At 41.0% G+C, this 14,795-nt stretch overlaps 4 protein-coding genes across 6 annotated transcripts in view; 2 read left to right on the top strand and 2 right to left on the bottom strand.

Annotated features, from left to right (window-relative positions):
• The first annotated feature begins 32 nt into the window (after window positions 1-32).
• Window positions 33-2,718, top strand: rilpl2 (Rab interacting lysosomal protein-like 2). Of its 2 annotated transcripts, none has more exons than XM_046387497.1 (4): window positions 33-630; window positions 727-878; window positions 1,618-1,740; window positions 2,217-2,718. In XM_046387497.1, the coding sequence occupies exons 1-4, from the start codon at window positions 337-339 to the stop codon at window positions 2,236-2,238; spliced, it is 591 nt and encodes a 196-aa protein (XP_046243453.1). In that variant the 5' UTR covers window positions 33-336; the 3' UTR covers window positions 2,239-2,718. The 2 variants fall into 2 exon arrangements, with proteins under 2 accessions (XP_046243453.1, XP_046243454.1); XM_046387498.1 differs by having other exon boundaries at window positions 39-630; window positions 730-878.
• Window positions 2,719-2,919: 201 nt separating this feature from the next.
• On the bottom strand, window positions 2,920-6,443 carry kmt5ab (lysine methyltransferase 5Ab). Its single transcript, XM_046387496.1, has 8 exons — window positions 6,290-6,443; window positions 5,963-6,054; window positions 5,079-5,226; window positions 4,539-4,749; window positions 4,340-4,427; window positions 4,153-4,212; window positions 3,712-3,902; window positions 2,920-3,460 (listed from the first exon to the last, which is right to left on the bottom strand). Exons 1-8 carry the CDS (start codon window positions 6,441-6,443, stop codon window positions 3,250-3,252), a joined length of 1,155 nt encoding a protein of 384 aa, XP_046243452.1. The 3' UTR covers window positions 2,920-3,249.
• mtrfr (mitochondrial translation release factor in rescue) lies at window positions 6,289-8,333 on the bottom strand. The gene is made up of 2 exons (XM_046387499.1): window positions 7,821-8,333; window positions 6,289-7,450 (listed from the first exon to the last, which is right to left on the bottom strand). Exons 1-2 carry the CDS (start codon window positions 8,169-8,171, stop codon window positions 7,220-7,222), a joined length of 582 nt encoding a protein of 193 aa, XP_046243455.1. The 5' UTR covers window positions 8,172-8,333; the 3' UTR covers window positions 6,289-7,219.
• Window positions 8,334-10,357: 2,024 nt separating this feature from the next.
• The window catches only part of LOC124058339 (membrane-associated phosphatidylinositol transfer protein 2-like), a 41,187-nt gene continuing 36,749 nt past the window's right edge, over window positions 10,358-14,795 (top strand). The window contains exon 1 of one of the 2 annotated variants that reach the window (XM_046387491.1): window positions 10,358-11,185. The gene's annotated coding sequence lies outside the window, so the exon portion shown is untranslated. The remainder of the gene's footprint in view (window positions 11,186-14,795) is intronic. The other variant, XM_046387492.1, reaches the window with a different exon arrangement.

The following is a 14,795-nucleotide window of genomic DNA, read 5'->3' as shown; positions in this document are numbered from 1 at the left end:
GCCGTCAGTGCCGCTGCTTCCATTATACCTGCTTTCCGTTCCTTGAAAAACGAAACCTCGCCTTGACTGGCAGGGAGTCCTCTTGACTCGTAAACGATCTTTGTACTCACCTGTAGCTAGGATACTTTGCCCTCCTCTGCTACACACAGAGTCGCCCCATTGGTGGATGAGTGATGGGGGAAGTGCTGCTGCTCTGGAAGTTGACCACCTTCTGCCAGTGGAAGTGTTGAACTGAAGATTAAAAGAACGCTGTTTTTAAGAGTATTTTAAGTAGTAGTTAGTGGCAAAAACTTGACTTCATTGTGGTATTTTTTGTTGGAATTGCGTACTTCCGTCATGGAGTTTGGCGAAGAGTCGTCGCCCGCTCTGGCTTTCGAGAAGGACGCGTTTGAACTCACGGTAGAAGATGTGTATGACATTTCGTATGTAATCGGACGAGATTTACTGAAAATAAGCAGCACTGGCGAAGAAGTGTCGGATTTACAGTTTAGAATAGTCCGCGTTTTAGAAATGTTCGAGACTTTGGTCAACAAGTACAACTTGTCCCTGGAGGAGCTGAAAATGGAGCGGGACAACTTGAAGAGCGAAATGGACAGGATGATCAAGGAGAGATCATCTGGCCAGGGCACCGTGAGTGTTACTGCGTGTCAGCCGTCGTGTTTTGATTGAACTTCTGCTCGGGCATTAGTGGATGTGTTAAGATGCTTTTCCTGTCTGCCTTCAAAGCAGACAGCGGGACCTAACCAGATGGTGGTGGACCTGACGGACCCCAACAGACCGCGCTTCACCATGCAGGAGCTGAAGGAGGTCCTGCAGGAGAGGAACCAGCTCAAGGCTCAGCTCATGGTGGCTCAGGAGGAGCTTCAGCTGTTCAAGAGGTGAGCAACTAGGCTCCAAATCCACCCTGTGATAGAATCTGTACGGTTTCCATCATGTGACCTCCTTTCTGACTGTGTATTTTAATTGGAATCTGTTTTAATGTGCTGTCCACCTCTGTTTACATACACGAGAAGGACATCACCTTGGAAAGACTTCATCTACATTTACAGTGTAATCCCGTACAACAGTACCATTATACACTCTCAGAAATGACCATTTACCCAAATAAACACCCACCTGACACACTGAAAGCTTTGCAAAAGTACGTCTTTTGTGTGGTTCTACATTCTAGTTAATAAATTTGTCTCTCTTGGCAAACCTCTGGGTGAAAATCTGAATAGTTTTATGTTTTAAGCTGATAAATACATTTCACGAGAATGAAAGAAGCTGCAGTGCAGACACACAGCTTAGTTTGGCGCATATTAACAGTAGTACACATCAAACATTGACATACTGAGGGGTACACAGCAACATCACACAGGGTTTCGGATAAATAAACTGACTCTAAACTGACAAATGTAATCTACAAATAAACTGCAGCAGAGATATTGGCAGTAGAATTGGCTTGTTCTGATAAAGCCAAAATTACCCTCGTTTCATTTCTGCTTTAATCTGTTTTGACAGCGGCACCGATTCTGGTTTCGAGCAGGAAGAGATCAGTTCAATCTTGCAAAAAAAGCCTTAACACCTTTGCTTAAATTATTCCCTGTGACCATGAAGCTTTCATTTCTGCTGCAGTGGGATTCTGCCACAGGCTGAACCAGCCATGGTGGAAGTGGATCTGGAGTCACCAGCGTCTACAGAACTCAGTCCAGCCACGATAAACGATACAAAAGAGGAGAAGACAACCATAAGCAAACTGTGAGTAACAGGCTGGGTTCAGTAAATAAATGAAGTACTGTGAATGTGCAGACAACAAGGCGGTAATCACAGGAGGCAGAAAGTAATTTGAAAGAAGTAGCACAAAGAATTTAAAACATTTATTTTTAGCTTTACACCTCAGATGGCAAAGATTCAAAAAATAATTCTCAGCAGCAACCACATGATGTTGAAGTAAGTGAGCAGGAAGATTGTTCTCACAGCCCGTCTCCTGTCTCCTAATGACATACTTGTGACCGAATGAATTCATGCCGATGCTGAAGCTGTTTGTGCGAGCACTGAATGGGAGAAAAAGAGGTCGGAAACTGGGAGCGCGCCTGCCAAACGATTCCTGCCGTCAGTAATTACGGTCTGCCGTGACTCAGTGGTGCCTCCTCGCACTGGGCACGTCTACTACTTTGTTCCATGTTCACCCCACCGCACTCCTTAAACTAACTCAGGACCTTTTCTCTTTGTAGGTTTTCATTCAGGCGAAAATAAGAACTGACCATGTAGAAGACGAACAGGATTTGTCGACACAATGTTCAGTCAACCACTTTTATATGATAATTTTTTTTAATTAAAAAAAAAAATAATTTTACACTGTGTTTGTTAACCTAACAAGCAATGAGTTTTGTACTGGTAATTTTAACCTAAGATGTTTTTTTTTAGTAATATAGAGTTGCTGTAGAAAAATATAATGTGGAAAGTTTGGTGAAGATACTGAAACTGGAAAGTATTATCTAACTACTGTTGGAGATTATGCTGAATGCATTCACTGACAATTAAGTTATTTATGTGCTCGGAAATGTAATTAAAAAAAAAAAATCTAAATCTAAAACACATTTTCAGCTGTCAAATAAAGGAAAAAGGGCCCCAACTGTCATAAACTTCAAATTATAATAAAATGTTACTGCATTTTGAATAGCATTTTTGTGTATTCTTTCTGGGAATGAATAAAAATTTAATTAAAAAAAAAAAGCTTGTTTTATCTCATGTCAGTGTGTACAGAACGATATATGCTGGCACACAAGCCACAAACAACAGCATCACTATTGTAATGGCAGGGTAGTGAGGCTTTAAGGTTTAATTTTCAGGTGTAGTCGCAGTTATTCAAACCCTATTCAGAACCCACAGCAGAGAGCAAAGATGATCAAAATTAATCATTAACCATGCTGAAGCTGCGATGAAAACTCAACCCTGTTTTTATTCCTCAATTTACAAGACAGGTAATAATTTACAAAAGGAAACCCCATGGACAATGTGAAACTATTCATCCTGGAGAAATACTCTTCAAGCTTGCATCAGTCTGCATATAAAAATGTATATAAAAGAGGGATTAAAAACAACTGCTGCAAAAATACATCTCGTGAATTGAAGCTTTAGCCTTCACTTAAAACAAAACACTCTTAAACTTTGAAAACATTGCTGAAGACTACTCATCAGTAGCATCTTTTACATACAGCAGAGAGCGCCAGTCCATCTGAAATACGAACACTTGTGGTCGAGGTTTCAGTATTTGAGCCAAGGGTGAGCCAAGACTGAGTCTTTACTCCGATCACCATAGTCATACAGCAGCTCCTCTTCTGCCTTGATGTCTCTGGAAGCCACCAAGATCAGATGAGGGCTTCCATCGATGGGGTGAAGCTTAGTCTGGCAGTTTCCAGTTTTACTGTGGTTGATCAGTCTTCCGAGACGGGTTGTTTCCTTTGTAGCGTCCACACTATATTGTGTAAAGGAATAAAGTTTGAACTATCACTAAAACACAAGACATGCTGCAAGTCATAATCCCCCCAGAATACCAGTTTATACACTCAGACTAACTCATTTTTATTGATAGGGGTACAAGATGAAACAAAGGTCCCCTCCCAAACCCAAGCTTATTTTGTAGAATTGTTCTGCATGGTAAAGTTTTCACTTACTGCCAGAAGATTCACTGGTTGTGCAGTTACAGTTCATCACATTTGGACTTACCAGTATGTTTTCGATTGATACTGGAAGTAGTACATGTAACAGCCCGTCTGAGGATCCTGAGCATACTGCGCCTCTCTTCTTTTTGCCTCAGCGAGGTCCAGCAGGTCTCCGTGGTACTCCACCACAAAATCTCCCTTTTTGAAGCCCTTGACAGCAAATACTCCTCTCCCTTTTCCTTCTATGTGTCTGACCTGTCAACAGTCAAACACAACAGAGTGAACTTTAACTGAATTAGCAATGGTGTAGGAATGGCTATACCAGTGTTCTTTACTTTCTGTATTTTAAATAATAATTCATTTATAACATTGTGATTAGAGATTTTTTTTTGTCAGCAAACATCAGTATGGTAATGTCCACTAACAATGTAGGTTGCAGACCGTTGTTAGAATACACACTCATGCACTGAAAGTTGCGCAATACGTTTAAACCATTAAATGTTACCTGCATTCCTTCTTCAGTTCCACTCTTTATTACGTCATCAATGTGTTTGTGTTCTTCATCCTGTTGACAGTTTAAGCAATTTGCTCAATCAAACAGTACAAGAATAAAACAAAAATATGATCATGTATATATCTTAACTGCAGGTACAAAATGAGATTGTATTAACTTGGTGGGAATTGCTGCAGACCTTTAACTCTGACTTAGTTTTTCTGTTACTCCGTCTGATGGGATAATAGTCTGTGACCTTTCTGTTTTGGGGAACTTTATTCTCTGTCCTGAAAAGAGAGACATTATCAAAGTAATGATATATTTGACTTGCTGTGAAAGAGTCTTTTTTAAAAAAAAAACAAAAACATTACACTGACACATTGGGCTCCTGCACTCACTTTTTTGCTCCAAGTTTGCGACCAGTTCTACTCCGAGTTTTGGATGCTGACACTTTGCTCTGTGCTGCAGGCCTGGCACTTGTTTGTGCCGTGGACTCTTTTTGCTCGAGTTGGTCAACAGCTTGTTCTCTCGTCCCATGACTGTGAGAGGACTTTTCAGTCTTCTGCTCTTTGGACTCACAACTCTCAGATTTTATTTCATTAGGTATGTCTGAAATGAGCAAGAAGGAAAGAATGTAGCTGACAGTTGCTGCTCTAAACATTTGGTCTTAATCGAGAGTGAAGGTCCTTCAACAACAACAACAACAACAACAACAACAAAACAGTTAAATTGTGTCATAAGATATTGTGTCAGTGAACACTGGTACCATTCACACGCACAGGAAGTTTTTTTTGTAGTGCACTTGAATCTGCTGACCATATGATAACATAGGAGATAACAGCTAAAAAGCTCAGAGATCACATGTAACAGAAATGACCAAACAAGTGCAGTTCAGATTAGCTGGTTCAAACTGTTTTGAGAGTAAATTAGGTACTCACCTTTTTTCAGCTTTGACATGTCAGGATTCATTGCATCAGATTCATTTCCTTCCTGGATCAGCTTGCCCGAACTCTCGCTCAGAGGGGATCTCGGTTTGCTTGGACTCCGTCCACACTGCAAAACTGACTGCACTTTACCTACGCAATCCTGCAAAAAGAATTATTTAGCATGGGGAGGAATGAACCATATAGCTGGAGCGAGCTGTGTTTAATGTCTTTATCCCTGCTCCCACCCACTCTGTATGTGAAGTCAGGATGCTGCAAATTTAGCCAGGTTTACGGGGAAAAAAAAGAAAAAAGTTGAATCCAACAGAAAACACAGTAAACAGATTGTTAACTGATGAAGACTTCACGGCCATGCCTGCCAAGTCCAACCGGATGGTACACATCTCCATGGCGACGGAACCATCTGAGGATGTCTGAGTGTGTATGGCAATTGTTTTATAGGCCACTAATTAAAGAGGGTGTTCAGGTACTCAACCAGATATGGAAATAAAGTGGTCTTATAAAAATCATAATTTCAGAAGCTAATAATCCGCTGTAAATAAGCTTTGTACAATGTTGTTGTGATGTGCTGCTCATTAAGCAAGCAATGATATAAACGCAGACATCTGAAACTTTCTGTATAGTAAACAAATACCCACGGTGTCTGGGTACACACCTTTCATTGCCTGTGGGTTTGGCCTGAAAGACCGAAGTCTTGGTGAAAACATCCGTCACAAACTTCCTGTGTTGTGGTTTAACTCACAGTAAGAAGGTTACATACGTTTACGACGCCGAGCTGAGGCAGGAGACGGCAACTGATAAAGAGCTGCTCGTTTTTTTAATTTAGTGTTTTTTAGTTGGCGAAGTTAAAGTTCCTCAAACCAGAGAGCAAAACATACCTTGTTAGTTGCTGGTTTGTTTTCCTTTGTCTCCTTGCATGAGATGGCTTTATGTTCAACGGCGTCTGCGGTTCTCAGCACGTCTTTCTTTCCTTTTTTAAACACGGAATAAATAAACGTGAGCACCCCAGTTTAATTCAGCCAACATTACACAAAACCTGGCCAATACCGGCGAGTTTTATTGGTAAATATTCGCTATTGTATTTAAACTAAGTAGGTCCTCTGTTTACGCTATATAGCATAGCTGTAAGTTATGTTACACATTAACTACCGTAGCTTGTGGGCCATGCAACAATTACCGAAAAGATAACAAATGAGCAAGTTTACCTTTTGCCATGTCAATTCCCAGAATAAAATCCAAATAGGACTGGAAGGCTATTAAATTTGCCCTCTGTGTCAGCGTGTTTATTTGGCTGTACAACGACACAGACAGACCACTGTACAAGCGTGGTGGATTTAAAAAACGTACTGCTCCTCTCATTGGCTGTCTCATTCACGTGGGAAGAGCACGAGCATGAAAATAGCTCACTCATTGGCCGCAGCTCTGGTTGTTACGCATCGGCCTCTGAGGCAGACGCACCAAAACTCTGCTGTACTGCAGACCTTCATTTCCATAAAGAGATCTTGAACTCGGTGGATTATCTGAATTCAATTAAATTATTTGAATTAAATTAAATGAAAACAGCTATATTAATTATTATTATTTCAATTGTGTTTGACATGGAAAGCAAGGCGTCGTTTTCTCTATTTTCACCATCAAATGAGCCAGCAGGAAATGCTCTAGTATTTCAGTGCAATCAGAATTGAAACCGAGACAAAAACTGAACAACTCCTCTAACAACTTGCAGAAAATGAGTAGTGGGAAATTATGTCACCACATGCTGAAATCAAAGAAATATGTTTAAAATGAAATTACAAAGAAAAAGTTGCATAGTGCAGCTTTAACCTAAAGCATATACCCTTTTCAATTAATATCATCATTATTCCTATTATTTTGGAGAACACTGAAATATTCACCACACATCACCAACATTTTGATTATTTATTTTCAAAACCTCCCTCCTGATGCTCCCGGGTGTTGTGACTTTGTATGAAAGATGCTATAGAATGAATAGAATCAGCTATAGAAGCTATAGAAGTAAAGGGCTAACTGGATTTGATACTGTTGACAATACCTTTCTTATTTAGACTTTGCAGGTATCAAATGCAGGAGCACTCTAGTATTTATGTCTTCACTCTATATTCCACGCAAACATTTTAAACGGTGTCGTTTCCAGGTTTGGAGTCAGCAGCCAGTGCTTCTTTAAACAGTCTTTTTCTCTCCAGATTATAATTTGCCTTCCTCCTCTTCTCTTGTTTCTTCAGCTCAGACTCTTTCTTCCTTAGGAGAACTTCACTGTATTCTCCTTTATGAAAAACATCAAGTTTCTCTCTCATAATGTCCCGAGCACGCTTTCGATTTATCTCCACAGATCTGGTTTGATGACACTGCAGGGAAAGCGGTACAAGAAATTAAATTAATATGTTTTGTAATAAAGCATGCAACCTTGGCTGCCAACAACAAAGTCAAGGAGCTTTTAAAAATACAAACTCAAGGTACATTCGGTAGCTGTTCTGGACCTTTCGATCATCACCTTTTCATTCTTTTTTTCTGGACACTGTAAGGACTTCAGACTGATTTGCAAAATGATGTTTCAAAAGTCAACTTTGTCACCAAGTTCGGTCATTCATTCACCAAATATCCAATTTCCCCCAGGGATCAATACAGTATTCTGATTCTGAAATATCTATTACACGTGGATTTAAAAGACACGAGTGATGACAATTACACACAGAATAATTTAAAAACAAGATTGACCTTCACGACAATCCCACTGGGGATGTGCTTGAGAACTACACAATTGCTGGTTTTGTTGGTGGCTTGTCCTCCGGGTCCAGATCCTCTCACGTATTGCTCCTCAAGATCGTCCTCATTCAGGACGGGAAGGTCTCTCAGGTCCTTTTTACCCAGCGCCAAAACATATGGCAGCCCAGGTGGGAGCGTCCTCAGCAATGAAGAGAGACTGGGAGAATCCCTCCAGATGACCCGGCTGGGCACAGTGTACATACGGCTGAGGTACGGGAGAAGTCGTAACATCTCTGTCTTTTGTTTTTTGTTTTTTTCTTTTTTAGTGGTGCGGTGAAAAAAGTACAGAATGGCTGCCAGCATTACATCACGCTACATGTCGTTAAACAGAGAAATATTAGTCCCTTTCTCACAAACTTCCATGCATGTAAGCCCACCTCATTTCTATTTTCCGTCTGATGCACGGACATGCTAGCTTTCGCTCGGGCTACTCTTCTTCTACGCTTCCCTCGAGTGGTTGAGTTTTTCTTCGTGGCCAGAATTGCAGGTCTGTGTTGACGCTCTGTCGCCATCTTGCGTCGGTTCACTGAATGAATCTCCACCAGGGAAGGAACTGCCAAAAATGCCTTTTAATGCTGAAGATCAAATTTTGAACTTTCATATTTTTTCACATGGCTCTTTCTGGTAGATATTCCGAGGCTTGACTTGTGTGAAATAGTTATTAGGTTGGAATACAGCCTACAAATTCGGCTATGTCAATACCATGACAAAACCCTCTTCTTCAACTTTTTGAAAATTGGGTGCCTAATAGCTGTGAATTATAATTAACAAACAATGATCAGGTGTGAGGAAAACCTGACTCCTACTGCATATTAACTGGATATTCACGTTCATCATGTTTTTTGTTCACGTGTAAGCGTGAAGAGATATACCTGTAACATGGAAAACTATATGCTATATATGGATTGTAAATTTCACAGGAGGTTGAAGGTGTCCAGAGCAGCATTCAAAGCCTACAGTGCTTGTTTGCTCTGTAGTCAGTACTGTACTGTACTCTATAGACTCTACACTCACTTGCACTTCACTGTAAGCTGGTATGCGGGTGTTACTGTGTATGCAAAGATGAGCGTGTTGCACCCACATGTCAGGCCATAATATGTTGTGTGTAAATGTTTAGCCTCTCAAGAGCTGCACTCACTGGACATCTGAGATCATCTCGAGTGTTATTTACCCCTTTGGTGGTTATCTGTGAAGGAGAACTGAACACTGTAGCTCCAATTTTCAAACCTACTGGGAGTGTTTCATAATTAAAAGAGACATTTTACATGGAGTAACAATATGAACCCTCCTTTTCACACTAAAAAGAGAAGGATGGAATGAATATGATCTAATCACCACAGCTCTCTCCCTTGACAATGACTAAAATTACTAAACCAGGAAACTAAGGAGGTCACAGGAAAAAGACAATCTCTCTGATGACCTGTGATGACATGTCTCTCATACTGCAGGTGTGAGATGTGCGGCTCTAATTACTTGAACTTTATCTTTAGCGCTCACATTAAAGCTGACCCTCATTTTTGGCACAGAATAATCATGTCTTTCTGATATGGATTACACAAAAGTCTCACTTTTCCCAAAGTGTGCAACCTGCTGTAATTGTACCAAATCAGTTTATATATAGCAGAAATAAAAATCTCTCCAATCTTAACAGTCAATAATTTGTGGCACACAAAGAAACTGTTGTGTATTAAAAAGCTCATCCAAACTACATTGTTGTGTGAAGCTGTACATTGTAGTCAAGACACTCTCCTGCATTGCAAAGGACGTGAAAACAGTCAGCACGATCACTTTGTCTCATCTAATGTGCAGTGGAAGCCAAGTCTCTCCATTTTTAGGCTTTTACAAAAGCTGTGCAGGTGACTATTATTCTGGTTGATAATAGCTGTATAGTACAGTTAAAAATATTCTGTATACTTAGTGGTAAAATATATTACTAGATGTATAAAGGCAAAGAAGAACTACACAGGTATTTATTAAGGGCAGGTTTCCATGCAGAGCTTTTGTTAGGTTCTTCAATATGATTCAGTACTGTTTGTAAAAATCTTTAAGGAAAAAGTTGGCTTATCTTTCACTGCACGTCACACGTCAGTGTGGATGAATATATCACGGTAGTCACTGACCTCTATAAATGTACCTGTGTAACTTTACATCCTATGATAATCTGCAATAATGCGTAAACACGGGTGATACCAGGTTACAACGTAAATTCAAAGGCCAGCAGGGGGCGCCCTGTCATTAAAACTGCCGAATCGAACAGCTGTACGACTCTGAACTTGGTCAAGTTAGCAGAAGGAAAGACAAGTAGCGGATGTAAAGCAACCAATTCTTCAGAATTAAATACCAAATGGCGTTTGTTCTGCGGTGTAGTGTATTTACACAGTATGTGTTGCATTTGACGAATACCATTTTATATTCCCGGAATAGTCCAGAATAGATCAATTGCATGCAACGTGTTCTGTTTGGTGACCTCTCAGACCTGATATAGATTAGCACACATAGCGTGCGATCGTCGTTTTAAGACAACGAATATGTTTTTGGACAGATTACTCATTTCAATTTCGGAACTCCTGACAACCAAAACAACCAGCGTGCCAGGCTTTTATTTCGAAAATTCTACCGGAAACCTTCGCGTACTCGAGTTACCTTGACAATATTTTGTGTCGTGCCTGTAACGACTGAAGTCTTGCAGCGGTTCAGACTTGAGGAGTGACAACTTACGATGGCGAGTGCTCTTCATGTGTTTGCTCTACGCTCTTCCCGGTTCTCCTGACTAAGGCGGTAGCTGCTGGTCAGAGCCCTCAGCCGTTTCATTTTCCCGGCCAGGACGAGCCCAACCGCCGTCCCCTGCCAGTGTAGCTTGGATATTCAAGGACATTTTAACGTTACCATAGCTACTTTGGCCTTTTCTGTCGATTGAGGAAATCCAGCGTGTGCTTCTACGGGCGCAACGATGTGGCCAGATTTTGTAAACACGGGCAGAAACGGCGGCTGATAGCATGTAAACGAACGCACCCGAGCAGATGATGTTTCTCTACGCGTCATCTTTACATGTCGTACCCGCACCCCTTCCTCTGCCGAAGGGCCAAACAAACGGCGGCGTGAAGGAAACCACTTGCTGACTTTCTCTACGGTTCATCTCAGCTATGGCATCGTTATCAGGTCTCATCAAGTCGGCTGCTTCTTCGTGCTGAAAGAAAACCGCGTAGCTGGTGAACGCGGTGACCCCATAACGCGGAGAGAGACCGGTGAACTTTGATTTGCTGAGTGGCGGAGTGTGCTGAAGCCAGAGGTGCATCGCTGGTGTGCATCAGGTCCAGGTATGTGATGAGCATTGCAAGACACCAGTTTGTCATTACGGTGCTGCCATGTTGCTAGGTAACTAACTGACGGTGGGTTTACTCCAGTTCAAATTTGATCATCCCCTTCCAGAGATGCAACGTCACGTTTAGTAAATCTCATTTCACAAGGTTTTTTTTTTCTTTCTAAACAGCGATTACTGTCACACGTCGCCCTTCAGTTTGTTTAGACTGTATGCGTCCTTTGGCCCGATGAAGTGCAGCATATTTTTCCTGCTCTCATACCGTGGCCCTGCTGCTGTCACACAGGCATGCTCGTTAAAGCCGATGAAATGTTCCCCTCTCCATCCTGACTGTAAGCTCTTCTGATTTTAGTATACATTGCATCTAATAACACAGTAGGATGGAAATTACTGGAACTGCTGGTGGGGTTTTTTTTCTTTTTTTCCAGACAGACATGTTTCTGTTCCTTTGGTGCACTTTGCAGTGACACCCAGGTGTGAGATATTTATTTAAGACCCTGTTTCCAAATTACAGCATGTTTAACTAACGCGGCGTTCCCTTTACTTAGGTTGCAGTCAGTTTGACTGAAAATCTACAGCACACAAGCTTGTTTTTGTATCCCCTAGGCCCATTTCTGTATCAATATGACTTTATGAGTTTCAGCATCAAGAGTCACTCCACTTGACTCAGCAAGGCCTGGGTGAGTCATTGTGGCAGTGCTGACTCGGAGGCTGTGGCGTCTGCTGTCCAGATGATGGCTCTGCTATGAGGGCAGGAGTTCCTGCTCAGCCACTTCACTGTGACCCCCTGCTTTGTTTCCAGCATCGCAGTATGCCGTTGAGTTGGCACTGAAGTCTGAGACTGTTTTTTTTATTTTCATGTGTGCTCTCGCTCAGAGCCTCAGTCTTACAAAAACAAGATCCCATCCGCAGTTGAAGTATGTTGACAGATTAAGAAATCAAGGAGGCACATACCAAGATAGGTTAATGCGTTGTTTCTGGGCCTGAAGAATACCATACTCGTATGCTGTAGGGTGTAATCTTTCGTTAACGTGTTGAAACTTGTTTTCTATGTTCTTAAACCCATAACCGTCGTGATGGTTGTGTAACACAGTCAGCTGCTGCTGATCTCATACGTTTCATTGGCTTTGTTATATTTGAAATGGCATGAAAACAGGAATTAGAGCAGTGAAGTTCTGTGCATGTGCAGCTTGCAAAAAATAAATTTCATGCACTATTTGAAGAGCTAATTTACAGGCAGTCTGTGTTGTTTTTTTTTCTTCTTTTACATGCTGTCTCTTCTGAGTCAGTGATGGTTTTGACCAGTAGACGGGCTCATTCCTTGCTCGTTTTTGCTTCAAAACACTCATTCCTGCTTTTGTTGCTGATCGTAACGATTAGCACACAAAAGTCGTCTGTGACTAGCACGATGTTTTGTCATGCCATTCATTTCTGTCATGAGGAACGACACCATACATACGCTCTGCTGATGTTGCTGTCTGTTCATTTGCTGAAGTGCTGCTCTGATGAATGAAGGCCATCGATTGTAGTGTCATTGACGAGCCAGAATTCAAAACTTACTCACAACCTTCCTCACCATTCTGGCCTTTAAGATACTCTGGAGGTTTCTGTGGCGTAAAGATGGCAGCTCCTTAAGGTATTTGCCTAACCAGTTTTGTGGGGGGGCGGGGGGTGACTTCCTTCCTTTTTCCTACCAGACATACTCAAACAACACACGTGGTACATGAGCAGAGCTGTGTTGAAAATCCAAATTTGAAAACTTCAAGCTTTACAGAAACCCATGGCTCTTTCTGTCCTTTTTTGTCATTTAAGGTTCGTATTTATAACTAATCTACGTTTTTATTCCGATGTTCAAAATTGTAGCAGAGTAAAAGTAAACTTGTAAAATAAGTATTTCTGTGAGCTCGTCGACTGTATTTAATATCGCAATTTGCGGAGGGCAGAAGGAGCCAAATATTCAATAAGGAAGAGGACAGCGCTTTTGTCAAATCATGTCCTTGCTAAAACACAGTCCTTATAGTTTGTATGTTAGTTAATAAAATTTAGTTTATGGCTCACTTTCTGGTTAGAAAGCCCATATGTTAGTATTATGGTATTTTGTACTGTATGGTTTTTGCATAGTTCAGAGTAAAACAGTATGAAATCACAAAGTGCCACACAGACTTGTTGCTGCGGTGTAGTTTTAACATGTTTGTTTTTTTAAAAGGATGTCACTTTTCATTGTTTTTCTCAACCATTACAGCACTAGGAATTGTGGGTAATTTCCTCAAGCAAGTTCTGCAGCATTACAGATGGTACATATAGAGAATCAGAATCTTCTAGAGAGCTCACAAGCACTCTGATTTTATGTTAGTGCTAACCATCTAAAAGATAAGTACGTTTATTTGTCTGTGAGTGCAGACTTTGCGACTGGGCCCTGTTGGATAGTTTTGACTCTACAACACGTCTAATCACGTTAATCTTATTGGCTGCACTCTTTTTAGCTCCTCTTAAAAGGATTTTGTACAACTACAGAAAAGTGTCATCAGTGTTATTGTTGTATTAACTGCGTAAACGGATTGATGTTGAATATAGTTACAATCTGTGATATCTGTCTGTCTGAATCTCATTCCACAAAGATTTCAGTCATTTTAACAGATTTCAAATATCCATTCAGTATAAATATTGTATGAGTTACTTTCAGGATTACAAATGTATGCACATCTGTTTTCATACTGGAGTTTGACGACGGTACCTGAAAGGCTGAAACCTGATATCTTTTTAACTCTCAGGTGTCACTCTTGAATCTAACACACACCAGACAAACGCAGCATCGCAGAGGGAGAAAGAGTGGAGGTCATTATGAATCACGCCGGTGTATGTGTAGTTGTGAGAGTATTTTGATCTTTGTTCAGTTGTATTTGTTGAATTAAATAAAGCAGCTCCGGCACTCTTTAAGCCAACGCAGGAAAGCAAAGTGGAAACACTGCAATGACCCCTTTTGACAAGTAAGGATTATGAACTGCATTTAGATACTACGCTAATGTTTGCTCATTCGTGTCACACGGGTCTCTTTTTCCTAAGACTAAAATTACCCACTGCTCCACTGATGTTATACAGTTACAGGAGTGCCTGACAGCCTCCTGACCATCAAAACGCTGCGACAATATGTAAATACATGCTATGTGTTGTGTGAGTGACTACGGAGTGGAAAATTCCCGACAGAGGAGCCTGTAGCGTGTGTTTCAACCTTGTTTGAGTATTCATCCTTTGTGAAGGACTGTTTTTTTTTTCCTACAGGTCTTCTGTTGTCCTACTACAACCCTCCATTTGTTTGTCTGACGCCGTAAGTCAATATTCCTGTGGCTATTAAAAATACTGAACTAAAATGAAGACACAGGCATAATTCGAGGAAACAAGACAAGACTCACTTCCTGTCAGTTGAAGTTTGAGTGACGTATGCTGCCGCTCACCACAACTTTGGGTTTAATGTCTGTACTATTTGAGTTGCATATCAGATAAGATTGGTGCACAGGAAGAGCAGAGAAACACCAGGTACAAACACTGTAAAATGAGCTGTTTTTCTAGGAGAATTTGGTAATTTGCCGTTTTCTAAAAACATGTTGAAT

The sequence above is a fragment of the Scatophagus argus genome, chromosome 4, assembly GCF_020382885.2.
Source record: "Scatophagus argus isolate fScaArg1 chromosome 4, fScaArg1.pri, whole genome shotgun sequence".
Classification (NCBI taxonomy): Eukaryota; Metazoa; Chordata; class Actinopteri; family Scatophagidae; genus Scatophagus; species Scatophagus argus.
The sequence above is the reverse complement of the archived record's forward strand: the minus strand, read 5'-3'. Positions and strand labels throughout refer to the sequence as shown.